Source organism: Diplotaxodon limnothrissa, linkage group LG16 (genome assembly GCF_057381915.1).
Source record: "Diplotaxodon limnothrissa isolate DT_005_m linkage group LG16, D_limnothrissa_male_GT1.1, whole genome shotgun sequence".
NCBI classification, from domain to species: Eukaryota; Metazoa; Chordata; class Actinopteri; order Cichliformes; family Cichlidae; genus Diplotaxodon; species Diplotaxodon limnothrissa.
The window spans coordinates 17570940-17587161 of record NC_140611.1 but is presented as its reverse complement, the minus strand read 5'-3'; the positions used below and the strand labels follow the sequence as shown (position 1 = coordinate 17587161).

At 41.5% G+C, this 16222-nt stretch overlaps 2 protein-coding genes across 2 annotated transcripts; both read left to right on the top strand.

Moving 5' to 3' along the window:
- Positions 1–767: 767 nt before the first annotated feature.
- On the top strand, positions 768–1356 carry jagn1a (jagunal homolog 1a). Its single transcript, XM_085374757.1, has 2 exons — positions 768–808; positions 894–1356. Exons 1-2 carry the CDS (start codon positions 768–770, stop codon positions 1354–1356), a joined length of 504 nt encoding a protein of 167 aa, XP_085230883.1.
- Positions 1357–2064: 708 nt separating this feature from the next.
- tfg (trafficking from ER to golgi regulator) lies at positions 2065–15927 on the top strand. The gene is made up of 8 exons (XM_085374223.1): positions 2065–2193; positions 4307–4520; positions 4670–4753; positions 8252–8398; positions 9185–9352; positions 9470–9616; positions 14542–14634; positions 14741–15927. The coding sequence occupies exons 2-8, from the start codon at positions 4337–4339 to the stop codon at positions 15127–15129; spliced, it is 1212 nt and encodes a 403-aa protein (XP_085230349.1). The 5' UTR covers positions 2065–2193; positions 4307–4336; the 3' UTR covers positions 15130–15927.
- Positions 15928–16222: the final 295 nt, after the last annotated feature.

Below are 16222 nucleotides of genomic sequence, written 5' to 3'. Positions count from 1 at the left end.
AACCAATACTACCAAATAAAGAGTATCAGATAACAGAACTATTGATTGTGACGTGAAAAGAAGATGCTGATGCTGCCGAGGGCTGTCAGTCGTCAGTGCGCATGCTTAAAGCTGTCGTTGATGTTCACTCAGCACATCTCCTTTGGATAGAAATTTAAACAAGGGGCTCGGCCAAACGTTGAAGAAGTCAGGTGTAAGCATCATCGGTAAGCTAAGTTCACTCTGCTACTATCGTTACCTGTGATAACAAATAAATAAATAAAAATGCTAGACTAACGTACAAAACGTATCTGTCCAAAGTAAACGCTAAACTAGGTTAGCCAGTAGCAGCTAATGCTTCAAATCCCAGCCCGACTAGTCTGCGCGAAAACGGCCGTTTTCTGTTTGAATCGCTGTTTGCATCATGTTGTGAGAGCTGGGAAACGGTGACGTTTATTATGACTATCGCTGAATCTGTATCCTCTATTATCTTTCTCCTCACGGTGTCCTTGCATTTACCAGGCTGATTATTCGCACACTGGGACACTGGCAGGTTAAATCTGTCACATTGCCTGGTTAACCAGTTAGTTCCAGCTTTCGAATGTAAAAAACTGTCCTTTTGCAGATTTAAATATTAAATGCCTTTTAATACCCTGATTGTCTTCCGGATTTTAAATATTCCAATGAAATTTGATGAAATCACCATTTTTTTAGGAGTGTCTGCTCTTTGGTTGCTGTCATTTGCATGTTACATTATTTGTCTTGTGCATTAACAGGTTTCTCCAAACATGAAAAACAAACTAAGGATGGCCCCACAGTACCAGATGAAGCAAGTATCTATGTTTGGCATTTGTCAATAAATATGAACATTATCTCTGAGTTGCAGTCTGATGGTCTGTTTTTCTCTTTTGCAGCGCTTCCTTGAAGTCAGAGATACGGAAGTTAAACGTGGTCCACTTTCTCATCTGGCTGCTGGTGGCGGCGCAAGTGACCGTCAGCCACTTCAACATTGTGTCACAGGACACTGTGTCCATGCCGTACCAGTGGGAGTACCCCTATCTGCTCAGCATCTTCCCTCTGCTCTTCAGCAGCCTGTCCCTCCCAAAGAACAACATCAGCTACCTGGTCCTGTCAATGATCAGTGCAGGGCTGTTCTCTATTGCACCTCTTATATATGGTGGCATGGAGATGTTTCCTGTAGCAAAGCAGCTCTTCCGTCAAGGAAAAGCCTTCCGCTTCATTTTTGGCTGCTCTGCAGTGACTGCTGCATACGTCGCTATAGTGGTTGCTGCTCAAGTGCACGGCTGGCAGTTGTACTACATGAAAAAACTGCTGGATTCATGGTTTGATGCTACTCAGGAGAAGAAAAACAAATAATGGAGTTTTTTTTAAAGCTGTGAATGGACAAAACTTGTGGTTTTTTTTCAATACATGAGTTATGTCTCCTTAGTCTTCATGATTATGTAATATGATTCATCCTGCATCCCTGATTTTCATTTAAAGCTAATGATTGTTCATTTCAATAAACTTATTTATTTAAAGCAGCAGATTGATTTCTTGCACACACAGTTAGGTTGGGATTGGGATCCAAAGCACCAGCGATAAAAATGGAGTCCAGTCACTGTGACTTCAGCCCTTCTCCAATCAAAGAAAAAAAGAATAATGTTGGTGTCTCTCTCAAAAAAAAGTCTTCCTATGATTTAAAGAAAATGTAATGTTCATACTTACAGTATTGAAGCAATTATTCATACACACACACACACTTACAAACTGTTAAACAATATGCTTTGCCATGTGTTTATTTGTTCAGTATGTTAAGTCTACCTCTTATGATATTTTCTTGTTTGGTTTTTGTAATGGGCGCGTTCACAGTATCTGCATGCACTGCTGTTTTTAAGATATTCTGTTGCAGCACGAGAACACCAGCTTCGCTTTACTGCAGACTCTGTGCGTGCTTAGCTATCCGGTGTTCAAAAGGTAAATAAATAAACGCTGCTCAAGGTGATGGCTGAAATTCTGTGAAGGCTCTCAACGCACTTTGTTCCAGTCGGTCTGCGGCTGCGCACACTGAATGCCACGTACTGGTTGACGTTGACAGTCTGGAGGACACTTCCTGATGCTGCTGCCCGGGTCTAGCTAGGCTAGCTAATAGATTAGATTTTCACGGTTTGGGGAAACCCGTGAAATACATCGTGGTCAAGTCGTCTGGTTCAGGTAAAAACATTACTTCGAGTTATGTTATAATTTAACTACAAAGCAGTTTCTATGCTATTACGGACTGTTGTGGTGCTAGCTAGCTACGCAGGGAGCTAACGCTACGCTAGCTCGTCCAAACAGGTGTCGAGACTGATACAGAGGGAGTTGTTTAACAAAAGATTCGTCAGTTAATGATCTGATCGAGTCTATGTAAGGTGAAGTAGGGAAATTATCAGTTTATACCTTCTTACCTAGCTCTATTATAGGTAGAGCTGTTATAAGTTACACAGGAAACGGCTTGTTGACGACTCATTGTCATATAGGAAAAGCTAAGTGTTATTATTCCAGCTTTTTCAGATATACATCAGGAAATTAAACAGATCATTCATTTTTTTAAGTGTACGTAACGTATACAGTAAACACTGCAATGGCAGTGGTGAAACGGCCTAAAAAGCGTTAGCAGTCAGTCCTGTTTGTTGATGGGCCACTGATAGATAACTGCGACTTTTGCCGTTATATAAAAGTTTTACTTTCGCTTCTGTGATATTTTAAGATTTGTTTCCAGAGCTCTAGAAATTAACTTGATAGACTCCGTTTCGGTTTATTTTTTTCCCCCAGTCGTACTCATTAAATGTTACTGTACGCTAAACGTTAGCTACCACCCAATCCCTAGCATCCAGCCAATTACTCATCTGGCCCGGACAGAAAGAGTATATTGCTGAGCTTACAACATCAGGAGATAACGTCAGAGTTAATCCAACTCGTGACTGTACACGAACGATGAGGTTTACGTTAACTTAACACAGTGTGTAAACCCCACCTTGTTTAATGAGTGCAGGCCTCTTATTACATACCCCCTCCCCCCAAAGAAATATCTGTTTTACCGGTATGATATGAGTAAAATGGGTTTTAATTTGCGATTACTTTGTAATCATTTATATGATTCGCCAAATGGCTTTGAAAGCTTTTTTCTCCTATCAGAAGAGATGATATTTTGGGTCAAAGTCTACAAGGAGGTCTGTTATTCTATAGCCGGTGCCACCTCACATGAAGATGTTTGACCCTTAGACTCTGGAGTGACATGGTTTTCATTTAAGTCAAGGGAGGAGCGCTCCTGTTCTGTGTGTAATTTCAAACAGGCCTCAGTCAACATTAAGAGAGCTTTGTGACAGTGAAGACAAGCTGTTAATTTCGGCATATTAATGTAATCATAGGACTGTTCTCACAGCAGCTGTTATGGCTCGATCGTGGCTCAAGAGTTGGGAGTTCGCCTTGTAATCGGAAGGTTGCCAGTTCGAGTCCTTGGGCAAGACACTTCACCCGTTGCCTACTGGTGGTGATCAAAGGGCCCGGTGTCTGGCAGCCTCACCTCTGTCAGTACGCCCCAGGGTGGCTGTGGCCATCACCAGTGCGTGAATGGGTGGATGACTGGTTGTGACTTGAAAAAGCGCTATACTGTTGACCTACTTATTCTGACCTAGTTTTAAAAAGGGCTTAACTAATAATTATATATTCTGTTCTATAAGCTAGACATACATGTTGCTGTGAATGCCATTTTGCTGACTAGTGGTGCCCTGGCACTGCAGTATGCATACCTCCTAAGTAGTTTTTGCGCTCTTATGTTCACACAGTTAAAAAAAAAAAAAAATGTTATGACACATTTTTCCATGTTACTGTTTTTAGCCTGCTCCTGCTATCCTTGCATTTTCAATAAATTTCCATTTGAACCCTGCAGAGAAGAGATTATAAAAATGAATGCAAATAAACTGCCTTGGTGTGTGATATGTTTTGCTTTTCACGCCAGCTCTGTTTACACATGCAGTTTGGGAAGTTTCTGGATAGTTTCCCAGCAGAGAATGATTTAAGAGGGTTAAAAGGAAATAAAAATATAATGTGGCGCAATAATTATTTTATCTGAATTAGCCTTTGATAATCACTAAAAACTGTAGAATAAATCGTAATTGCAAATCAAATTTGAGTAATTATACAACCCTACTTTGTACTAAGGAGCTGGAAGGTTAAAGAGTGGCCAGTGTTCAGTGTGACTGTGTGTCACTCCCTGTTGGGTAATGCCTAGAAGAGTTCAGGGCTGCACTGAAAGTGTGAACACCTCTCTTCTACCTTTGTCAAGTGCTGGGAGCAGAAGAGGTCAGACGGCACCATGAACGGCCAGCTGGACCTGAGCGGGAAGCTGATCATCAAAGCCCAGTTGGGTGACGACATCCGACGCATTCCCATCCATAATGAAGACATTACCTATGATGAGCTGGTGCTCATGATGCAGCGTGTCTTCAGGGGAAAGCTGCAGAGTAACGACGAGGTCACTATCAAATACAAGGATGAAGGTGAGTCAGGACACAGAAAAGGCCTGTGAGGGTCCGGTCATCCTCTGGTGACAAGTGTACTTCATGATGGTAATCTCAGCATATTTTCTTTGAAAGTGACAATTTGCTGTGCAGTTAAATCATCTTTTGTCCCCATTTCCTGTTTACAGATGATGACCTCATTACCATTTTTGACAGCTCTGACCTCTCATTCGCCATCCAGTGTAGTAGAATACTCAAACTGACTTTGTTTGGTAAGAAATGAACACATTTCTTCTTATGGACTATATGCGTGTTTTTGCCTTGACGAATTCAAGGCTGTAGATGTTTAGTCTCTTACTTCAGCTGTTACAGCAGCCAGTCACTGGAGGGCAGTCTAGCTTATTTTTCCACACAGTAAACCTCAGCTCGTTACTGTCCAAATGAAAATGATCTACACTCCCTTCTGACTAATTTGTTTTGGAATCACTGTTTCTTAGCACCGATTTAACAAACAAAACTATGACAGGTAGTAGATGTGTGTATTTTGTACCAGTTATTCTGGACAGAAAATAGCTTGGAGCAGGTTCGAACCAGAGCCTCTGCAAAGACCTTATAGCTTATGGGTCGCCACCTCAACCTGTTGGGCTAAACCATTGCCCCGCCCAGATAATTCCACAGTCATTCAGTAGCTCAGCAGGTGTAACTCGTTGAATAATCAGTTACCTGACCAGCCAATATGCCTCACCCTAACATGTTATTCGGGCCTTGTTGCTGTCAGTAGTAAAAACATTGTGATGAAATTTCTGGGATTTTTTTAGGACTTAGTATGTTAGTTTTCCCAAAGTATGATTTAAGATAAGTGAAATGGTAAAAAAGTGGACTTTGATCAAAGAGGTGTACTCAACATTGAGATTAATGGGCTTAGGTGCGTTTGTTTTGTTTGTGAGTTTATTCTTTCTTTTCTCTTTTTGTTTTTAACTTGGCTACATCCATCCATCCATCTTTTTTTCAATGCGGGGTTACAAGCAGGCAACAGGCAGGGCTCACCCTGGACATGTAGCCAGCCTATCACAGGGCCCTTGGCTATTTTGCTATAATATATCACTATAGTAAATATGCTGAACACATAACCTTAAGCAGGTTATGTTCAGAGTTCTAAATTTCAAATCAGCTGTATGCATTGTAATTTTCCTAATTATTTTTTTCCCAAACATCAAGCTCAGAGTATGATTTAGCTGTTATTCCTCTCTGAAGCAGAAGGATCAGAGTTTTCGGTTTAAGAAAGCCTGGCTGTGTCGACCATGCTTTTGCCGTACACGTTTTAGCCTCATTGTTAACAGGTTTGTGGTTAATAGGAGGCTTAAGATTTAAATTATACATTTTATTTGTAATATTTAATATTTTAGAATCGTAATAGTCAGTCTATATTCCCACCCCTATTGCCACTTGCTTTGGATAGTGATTGAAAGGATGAGACTGCAGATAGAAGTGTTCAAAATGGGTTCCCTCCCTTAGTGGTGGGGTGAGGGGCTCAGTCTCTTTTTAGGATGCCTCTGAGGTGTTTCCAGCATGCCCAACTGGTAGAAGATCCTAGGACATGCTGAAGAGATGATGGCCCTTGCTTTGCTTGAGAACACCACAGTGCCCCCTTGGAGAACTGGATAGAGAGGTCTTAGACCGTTAACTCAGATTAGTAGTAGAAATTGATGAATGCATGGAAAAAAAAATGTTTTTAAATCCATAATGAAACACTACAAATAAATATGCATTTTTTAAAATAGGCCATCAGTTAATTATTCTTATGTCGAAGGAAAAAAGGTACACTTTTGCTTATACTGAAGTGTATTGATAATCCTTGCTGACTGAAATGTATATGATCAGATATGCCACATTTTCAGATTTATTTTTCTTTCAGTCACAGCAAAGCTGTGTATTAATGCTAGGCGGTAAGAGAAGAAATATTCTGAGCCTGTGAAATTTTAAGTTGATTCTTTCACTAATCAAACTTTTTGGGGAGGCATTTTTACAGTACAGGTGTTTTGTTATTCTGTTAACACAACACTGTGTCCAGTGTTTGGCTTGTGTTTTAGAGGATTGTCTTTCCTGGCTGTAACTAAATAGTGTTGGAGTTTTGTCAGTTTAGAAACAGCATACCAATACTGTTTTTGGGCTCTGGAGATTGGACCGTAACAACCAACAAATATTTGAAGCTTGGAGCACCTGATTGTGCTTCAGTGTCAACTGCGTGCTTGCTCACTGAATTGTAGACAGGAAGGCATGCCTCATCTGAGTGGACTGTGTAGCAGTACTGTCTATATGTTTTTGCGATAAGTACTTTTTGTGAAAAAGTTGCTCCAGGGCAATGAAAAGTCAGTAAGTTTTCAGTAGCGACATGAACTGAAGTGTGTTAAATATCCAATGAACATGTTGGAATAGTTATGATTGGGTACCACCTTAAGCTTACTTTAAGTCAAACTTTGGGGTGTTTGCAGCTGCGAAAAAGTGTGACTCGTAACCATAGCAAACCAGCATCAAATCTGTCATTAAAAAACTCTTTCACAACATTAGAAGTGCATCAGCACACATTCTCTACTGTCTAAACTGTATTAACAACATGATGTTGTTTTCTGTGCTCTGCTCTCAGTCACTCCTGCTGTAGCCTCTATTATTAGGCTGGAAGCAGAAAGGGGTTTTTTTTCTTCTCAAAAAAAAGAGAAAAAGTTGTTTAAGTTCCTACAAATCAAAACAGAGCCCTGGCTCGTAATCGCATGTCTTGACCTCACGTGGAAATTACACCGTCCAACATGTGTTGATATTCAGAGGCAGGGAGAGGAGCTGGAATCGCATGACGGCCTGCGTCTCAGCACAGTGCCTCATGAGCCCACCCGTCTCTGTTCAGCATTATTCAGTCAGACAGAGAAACTTGTGTGAGAGAGGAATGCGGAGCGACGTCCAGTTCATTCCTTTTGCAGTGGAAATTTCACTCTTTGGTCAGTGAGAAGATGTGGTACAGGGCATATAGAGTTGACTATTTTGAAGAGGTTTGTCACATGTTTCCTGCAGATTAGCAGGTTTCAGTTTATTGCCAACAACCCGGCTCTATTCTTAGTTAAATGCTTTGCTGTCAGGGTGGGGTGACAGCGATTCCTGCTCAGCTCAGCAGCCGTTGTGAATGGCTTTGTGGAAGTAACCATGTGATAGATGATCCCAGTAATCCCAGGTATTTAGATTATGGAGCCAACAGATCATCACTCATAACATGCAGATACCTTATTGGCTTCCAAACAACTGGAGTGTAGAAGTCAGATAGTTTTAAATTTACCATTATGTGTTGAGCTATTTTGACTGGCCTCTTAGCTGCCAGGCATTTTTTAATTATTTATTTCCATTGTGATTTTCCGTCCAGTGCATAATGTGAAGTTCACCACATGAGTTTATTGTCAGGCGTCAATCCTTATAAACAGTTTTATTAATAAGTCTGGAGGAACTTTGGTGTTTCTGAGAGTGTGAGCCAATTCTGCTGCATTAGAGTCCACTCTGACCCAGATATTCTACTCTCGATTATCATCCAAACCATGATTTATATGACCAAGGAGTCCTAGACAGTAAGATATCACAATGAATAAGATGCAGTTTCAGTAGTTAACAAAATCGGTGGGAGTTTTGTAGTTTAAAAGTGCTCAACAGGAGCGCGGATGGAGAAGATTTTACTCTGCTTTATTACTGAAATAAATTATCGTTTTCTGATTTCTTCATCTTATTATCTGCAGTTAATGGTCAGCCGCGGCCTTTGGAGTCCAGTCAGGTAAAGTACCTGCGCAGGGAGCTCATTGAGCTCAGGAATAAAGTCAACAACCTCCTTGATACCCTGGAGCCCCCGACAGAGCCTGGTCTGGCTGCTACAGCCCCAGACAGTGGTAAGCACACTCACTCACACACGATAGACTATATATAAGCTTGTTATATAATATAAGCCTTTTGCCAAATGCAGTATAGTGTAGTCATAGAAAAAACAATTAAACATGTACACGAATTCATATTATGAACAACTCACTGGGTCGTTAGCAACTCTACAACCGGGTGGTTCTGTGATTCTTTTTGTTATAGTTTCTACTTTTAGATCTCTGGGACTCACTATAATCTTGGTAATGTGGACTGCGTGACCTCCTTAACTAATAAAAGTGGTTCATAGTCCACAGTATTGTAGTTGGCGTTATAAGAGCTGTATCCCGCAAAGACATTGGCACCAAACTGAGACGGTTTACTGGAGTCAGTAACTGTTGGATTAATTGAACACTTTTTAAACTATTTTTTTTAAACAAATATTTGTCTGCAGTTTGACTCTAAATTTGTTACATGCTAGATCAGTCCAGCCTGAGTGTGGTCAATCGCGCCCACATATGCGCACATGTTGAGCAAAAACAAGGTCTCTCCGACTAATCCTAGCTGCGACCAAAGCTTTAATATTGTAAGCTGCAACATTAAAAGTTTTTAAAATATTTTTCATTACTTCTTAACTAATATGCTCATATAGTTTTTGGCCTTTAAGGATCAACTGAGTTAAATATAAAAGGGTAATCTGGAAAACTTGCAGTTTGTCAGAAACACCCAGACCCTTATTCGTTTTATTACACTTTTGTCTCCATGGCATCTTAACAAGCTAAAATGTTGTCTTAGCATCACATTTCCTCTTCCCTTTCCAGAATCAGTGGATGGGCGTGAAGGAAAAGTTGTGACAGCTGACCCCACAGTGAAACAGGCCACTCCAGTCAGTGCAGCCAGTATGTCGGCCTTTGATCCATTAAAAAACCAGGATGAGGTCAACAAGAATGTCATCTCCTCTTTTGGCCTGAGCGAGGACCAGGCCCCAGGTAGAGCCGAAGTGCAAATGCTATCTTTGAAAATTGATTTCATTTAATTGTCTAGTTTCTATATCAGGCATCTGCGTGTCTTCTGATCGTCTGTGCATTTGTGTGCCGTTTGTACAGCTCCCCCAGCTGTTGCAGCAGAGGAGCGTTCAGGAACCCCTGACAGCATTGCTTCTTCCTCATCTGCAGCGCCTCAGCCAGGAGTGCCCCCTCAGCCACAGGCTCCATATGCTGGAGTGCAGCAGGGACCCCCAGCAGGCATGGATGGTGAGATGTGTGCACACGCACTTACTGTAGAAAATACACAAATAAAAAAAGCATACAGATCCTTTGACAGAGATATGTGTCCTCCAAAAAAGTAAGCACAGTTACATAATGTCTTTATAAGCACAGGGGTGTCAAAGGCCCCTGCAGTGTGGCAGATTAAGCAATTACTTTTTACAGTGGTGCTGTTAAACAGAATGTTTTTCCAAATTTGCCACCAAAGTAGCCTTACAAAAATGCGACTGCCTGCTGAGCCTATATGTTGACAAAAGCTCATCCAGGAGTATTTCTTTTCCAAAGAGTAGTTCTGACTAAAAATGAAACTGAAGAAAGGATATAGCAGGTTTTCCAAGGTAAAGCAAATGCACACAGTTGTCAGTTTATTATGTACATTGTGTTTTAACTGCTTTGTTTAAATACAAGTACTTCCAATCCCAGTTTGTGTTGTTGAACTATTTTTCAGTCTACCTTCACTGATTTGAGTTATGTGTGTGTAATCTACCAATAAGTAAAGATGTAGAGTAGGAAGGATGCACCAGCTGTTACTGCTGCTCACTAAGCTTTTAGCTTTCATCCTGCCAGCGAAACACAGTAGACCAGAGCTAGTGGAAATTTCTGGAATTGAGGAAGATTGTTTGGATCAGAACAGATCAAATGGAGAGAAATATGATTGAATTTAAAAGAGCACACTGGGCCTCATTCACAGTGTGTGTGTGTGTGCACAAATTTGTCTTTAAATGGCGTGTAGGAGCGTTTCACACACAAATGTGGAATTCATCAGTCTTTTCCTTTCACAAATTTGTTTGTACAAAGCAAAAATTACCTCAGAGCACAGAGTGTCAGAGGCCCTGCAGTGTGGGTGATTACAATAACATCCAACAGTGGAGCAACGTACACTGCAGGCACAAATGACAAGTAATTTAATTTCTGTCATATTTAACAGTTTTCCAACACAAACCAAAAAACAGGCACATAAAAAAAGAAATATATTTAGCCAAGAAAAGCCTTTAATGTGCTGTTTTCTTTAAACATCTTCTAATAAGCAACGGTTTTGCCTACATGTCACCAGTTCAGGCTAAATGGAAACCACAAACTTTCTTGACACTTGGTGCACATTTGTGATCATGGATCAGTTTAAAGGCGTACTTTGATAAAAGCGCTTTAACTGTCTCAGGTGATGGAGCATTCACTAGCCCAGTTATTGCAGCCTGAAGCTCCTAACCACTTATCTATTTCAGGGCTGGGCTGGAGCTGGATTACACACATGTAATGCATATGTAGCTGATCTTGAGCAAGAATGAAAGCACGCCTTGTATAGGGCATCACTATTGTTTGCCCTATACAAGCAATATAGGGCCTATAACACTATTATATCTTTTTTTGCACTCACATTAGTGAATGAGCCCCACTGATTTCATTGCATAGGTTGACTGTACTGTGCCTCACATTGACATATAATAAATTTTTTCCATTTCCCATATTACTGATTATTGCATTTACTCTGACCTTGTTTTTTTTGGCAATCAGACCCATTCTGCAGTTGAAATAGCATATTTTTTATAATGACTAATTAACATTTAGTTTAATTTTAAACACAGTGTAATCATGAGCATCCCCATGTAATTAATATTCATCTTTCAGCTCGCCTTATCGTAGCTCTCTCCGGTGCAGTCTTTAACTCTGAATCATCCTTGATAAAGACAAATGAACAAAACATACCAGGCAGTTTGGGGGGGGGGGGAGTATTTTGTTAACAGAACTACATTCTAGCATCAAGCTCTCAGGGGGATTTGGTTTTACATGCCAATCTGTCTTGTTCTCATTCTCACTCCATATTCAAACTTTTCACTTAACACTTTCTGGCCTGTTTTTTTTGTTATAAAAGGCAGCCAGACAGGTGCAGCCACAGAGGTGAAGCATTTTGTATCGTTTCACTTATTGCTGTGAATGTGCTGGGTTGTTTTTTAGCTTGTGGTTTGGCTCAGCTGGATGTGCAGGCCAGTGGAGCAACGAAATAGCCTCATGTTGCACCCTGTGAGAGCTGTAACTTTCACTCTGAGCAGTCACTCCACAGACTCCTGACCACACCTGCTACGCTGAAGATCAGCACACGAGTTGTATGACTTCCATTTAGCTGGTGGTTTGCGGTTTGGCCTGGTTAGAGCACCAGAACCTATCCAGAGGGCATAATAAGAGTTTAGCTGGTCCAAAAGAGAAAGAGTGGGGATGGTTAGCCAGCAGCAGCAGCACACTGTTTTATTCAGAAGACCAAACAGAAAGATCAGGATTTTTTTTTTTTTTTTTTTTGTCCTTTTGTCAAAGGAAGATTAAGAGAGGAGTCAAGTGCTTTGGTCGACAATATGTAGCTGTGGTCACCAGTAGCATGGAGAGAAGACACTCAGTTGTTCAAAGTAAACGAAAGGTGTTGGTTTCAGAACAAGCCACGACTTTTCCTTTGAAGTCGTTCTCCGTTTCTAGTTTGGTTCAAACATTTTAAAGTCAGAATCTTCCATACATACTATGAGTAATCTGCTATTAACCAAAGCAAACGCAAGGAGGGGGCTTTAGTGTATTGTTGTGTCACTGAAGGCCTGATGTGTGGGTGCATCAAACAAAAAAGATTTAGATGTTGTGTAGCTATATGCTGGATGTAGGTAGTTATAAGAGATTCATTCAACACGTCACACGATATTGAGCAAACTTTAACCATGCTTCACTCTAACTTTGCTGTGCAGGTAGAAAGCTCCCACAGATCAGTAAAGAATAACTTCTTAACAGCTGCAGAAATGATCTTCCAAACCCTGTCTTTATGCCCTGCATGCAGCAGGCTGGCATCTTCTTTTCCTTCGGTCAACCCTTTCCCTCACGTTATTCCTGTCCTCGGTTGCAGACTAGTATAAAAACCTCAAGGCAAATCAGAGCAGCCTGTCAATGCACAAGAGTTTGTAAAACGGTGATCTGTGAGACTAGATGCCAACTGAGCATGTGTAGCCTTTTTTAAAAGTAGCCTCAAGCTCACTTTTAATGCAAACCTAGGTTACTTGTTACCATAAGAATTCTGCTAACAAGATCCATAAGCAGATGGTAAAGATTTTACGCTATCCTTTGATGGACACTTGGCAAAAATCTTTTACATCTTTGCAAGAAAGAAAGAAACTGTAAACACGTGCGCATGTAACAGTGACTCAGAACAGTTACACGATACTCTTAATCAGATGGGCAGATGTGGGTTCGATGTGAAATGTTTATTTAAAAATAGGACCTCATTATTCCTCCTAAAGACAAGTGGAGAGGTCAGCAGGCCTGCAGCCAAAGTGAAAGTAATTCTTCAGCCTACCTATCACATCTTTCACCCCTGATGGTTGACCTCTTGGAGAGGTCAGACAGCCGTGCATCTTTCCATCTCTGTTGCATAACTCTGATGATGGATTACAGGCGAGGAGAACAGGAGAAGCCAATTTCACACACGTGCCTCGTCACACATGTAATATTCATGTAAGAAGATAACACATGGTTGCCACACCACTGAGGTGTTTATACAGAGACATCAAAGAGTTAGTCTTTCTAAGCATTTAGCTGTCAGGTGTCTCCCAAACCAGTCCAAAGTTTTCAGGCTGAATATTCCAGCAGACATTACTTTGTGCTGTATGGAATGTGTTTTTTGTGGAGTAATTCGCCTGGAGCATGTCGTTATATATGGATTTACTTTTGAATGCAGACAGTACAGTACAGAACAATCTGATAGGTGCTTAAAATCTCCTTTGAGCTTTCCTTTGGTGTAGATTCTCTAAGAACTGTGGAAAATAAGCACCAGTTTTTACCAGCACTTAATAATCCAGTGAACCCAGCCCTCTTTCATTATGCCTTCTCTCGCTGTGCTTTTCATGCGTCGTCACCCCACTTATTTGCCAGGCCAAAGATTTGGGAGTAGTATTTAGGCCTTGTTAAGGGAGAGAACAGTTGTTCGCCAAGTTTTTGCACATTTGCTGAACTCTAAGGCATTCGATGGAAAATGTAATGAGCAAATGAAAGTAACAATAACAAAAAGACCTTTCCCTGTCATGAAAGATATACTCCTGATTACTGACTGTATTAAAGGGTGTAGCATGACGATGCTCCAGGTTTAAAGGCCTCGTAAGAATTACTATTTAAAGTAAAGTATTGGGATGATTGGACCTTTAGACTTGATCATTCTCCTCATTTGTCCGTAGGCGGTGCAAAGCCATGAAGTCACTGTCTGCAAACACAGATGTGTCTTCTTTCTTGCAAAAAATCCAGGGTTATGTCTCCAAGCCTGCAGTGTTATTCATTTATTTATTTATTTTATGCCTGCTCCTGCACGTGCATCTTTCTCTCTCGCTCGAAGACAGATTTTACTGTAATGTGCCACAGAGCAGTCTCTGTGGGAGATTAACAACAGATACTTCTATCAAAGTGGTTCCAGCTGTTTTCATTAAAGGAGTTGTGTGTTGTTCTATCCCAATGCACAGGTGTTTCCGTGAAGATAGTCCCACGTGTGTCTGGGGTGGATCAGATAATATTGGCTCTCAAAAACAAAACAAGAAAAGCCAAGTGTAGATGCAACCAAGGGGCTTTCGAGCTGTTGTAACTGCATCCAATTATCTGAGGTCTATCGTAATCTTTAATCCTCCCAAATGTCTGTGGAGGTAGCCTGGTGATAATGGTGGTTAGAATTACACTATTACACCAAAATTAGCTGTTGAAAAGATGCTCTTAAAAAACCATGAAGCTGATTTGAAAGCCAGCTTGCAGTGTTCGTAGTATAAAGGTTAAACATCACTGTTTAGTCCAATATTTTCTCCACGCTTGCTGGTGATGAGGATACAAATCCAATAGGCAGTGGTCATATTGCTGTTGGACAAAATTAAATTCTTTGGCACTGATCATGATCATCCCCACCTTTTCAGGTCAAGTGTACCAGCAATACCAAGCTCCAGGTGGATACCCTCCTCAGCAGCCAGGTGCCCCACCTCAGCAGCAGTACGGTATGCAGTACCCTGGTAAGATTAAAAGTGATGCTAGCAGATAAACGGGTAGCTGCTGTTCTGTGTAGCCGATTTCTTTTATGTCTGGAGAGAATTAAGGATTCTCTCTCCCCTCTCGCAGCTGGATACAACCCTCAGCCCGGAGCCCCTCCACAGCCACAGCAGCAGTTCCAAAACTATGCTCCTCCCTCCTCGCAGGCTCCAGCTCCTGGTGCAGCGCCAACAGCAGGATTCCAGGGTGGGCAGCAGCAGCAGACCCATCCACCTCAGGGCACCCAGCAGTACCCACCAGGAGCATTCCCACCACAAAACTACACACAGGCCTCCCAACCTGCTAACTACACCATGCCGCCCAACTCTCAGCCCGGCTCAGGGTTCCAGCCCCGCCCAGGATATACCCCCCCTCCAGGCAACACTGTCACCCCTCCACCTGGAGCTGCCAACCCTTATGCCCGAAACCGCCCCCCTTATGGCCAGGGCTACACTCAACCGGGACCTGGGTACCGGTAAAATAAGATAGCAGATGTTACTGATCCCATCATCATCCTATATGTGGCTCCAACTGTTTGAAGTGGGTGCAGAAATCTGGGTTACTGCCCTGCACCTTCCCTCTTCCCCTACCCTTGTACAATTATCAAATCCAAAATTAAAAAAGCACCCCCATCCCGAGTCTGATGGTTAGTGTTTGTACGCTGTCGCTCCAACACACCACTCTGTTCTGGCCCCGGTGTATGCTCCTCGTGTTATTTTTCCCGTCTTTTCCCTCCAGTTCCGTCGTCTGCTCAGCCCTCTTGTGTCTGCCATGGTAAAAAATGTAACCAGTCTGTATGCACACACATGGAAAACCAAAACAGGCCGTTGCACAAACTGTTTGTCCTTTCCATGGTAACTCTTCATTTCGAGAGAAAGATCAGCATTCAGGCTGCATTTACAGCAAAAGCCTTTGTCTTGAATTTCCTCAGCATAGATGCGTTCATAAAACACTATCTCGATGAAAAGTTACCCCTTAGTCATGTTTTATTTTATTCTTTTTGATCAATTTCACCACCGTGTCGGTATTAATGATGTGTCAGTGATGGTGGGGAGCACTAGCTAAGTGATGGCCTATGGGAGGTATAGATCCCTGTGTCATGAAGAGGACTTTTTCTTTTTGTTTAGCTTCTAATATCACCTCCAGTAAAGCTAGCTATTCCTTTCTTTCTCTTATCACTGGTTTTTACTAATATCAAATCAAATTGCTCCTTCAGTGAGATTAGTTGTTTATGTATAAACTGTAACATTTATTTCTCTGACCTAATAAATGATTGAGACCCATTTGGAGTCCCCCCCACCTTTTTTAATGTTTTGGTTGTGGTACTCTTGGTCCTGTGATGTCTTGCAGTCTTTTCTTCAACACACTGACTCTCTGAGGTTTTTATGAGTTCATGTCTCTGTTAAGTTTGGCTCATCTCTTATTCTTCTCCCCTGCACAGATTTGGAAACCTGTGGTAATGCTGGTATTCCCATTTCATTTTCCTGCATGTGGGATGTGGTTAGCCTTTCATGTCAAACTGTCTCAGCGAGTAAGAGGAACTGAGCGCACCGAGCTAATAACATTTAGACA

Bases quoted from the DNA above. Each gene is read 5' to 3' on its own strand.
- jagn1a (XM_085374757.1), top strand. From the start codon at position 768: ATGAAAAACAAACTAAGGATGGCCCCACAGTACCAGATGAA. The intron at 809-893 runs GCAAGTATCTAT...TCTCTTTTGCAG, and splicing joins GCCCCACAGTACCAGATGAA to CGCTTCCTTGAAGTCAGAGA.
- tfg (XM_085374223.1), top strand. From the start codon at position 4,337: ATGAACGGCCAGCTGGACCTGAGCGGGAAGCTGATCATCAAAGCCCAG. The intron at 4,521-4,669 runs GTGAGTCAGGAC...TCCTGTTTACAG, and splicing joins TATCAAATACAAGGATGAAG to ATGATGACCTCATTACCATT. The intron at 9,617-14,541 runs GTGAGATGTGTG...CCACCTTTTCAG, and splicing joins ACCCCCAGCAGGCATGGATG to GTCAAGTGTACCAGCAATAC.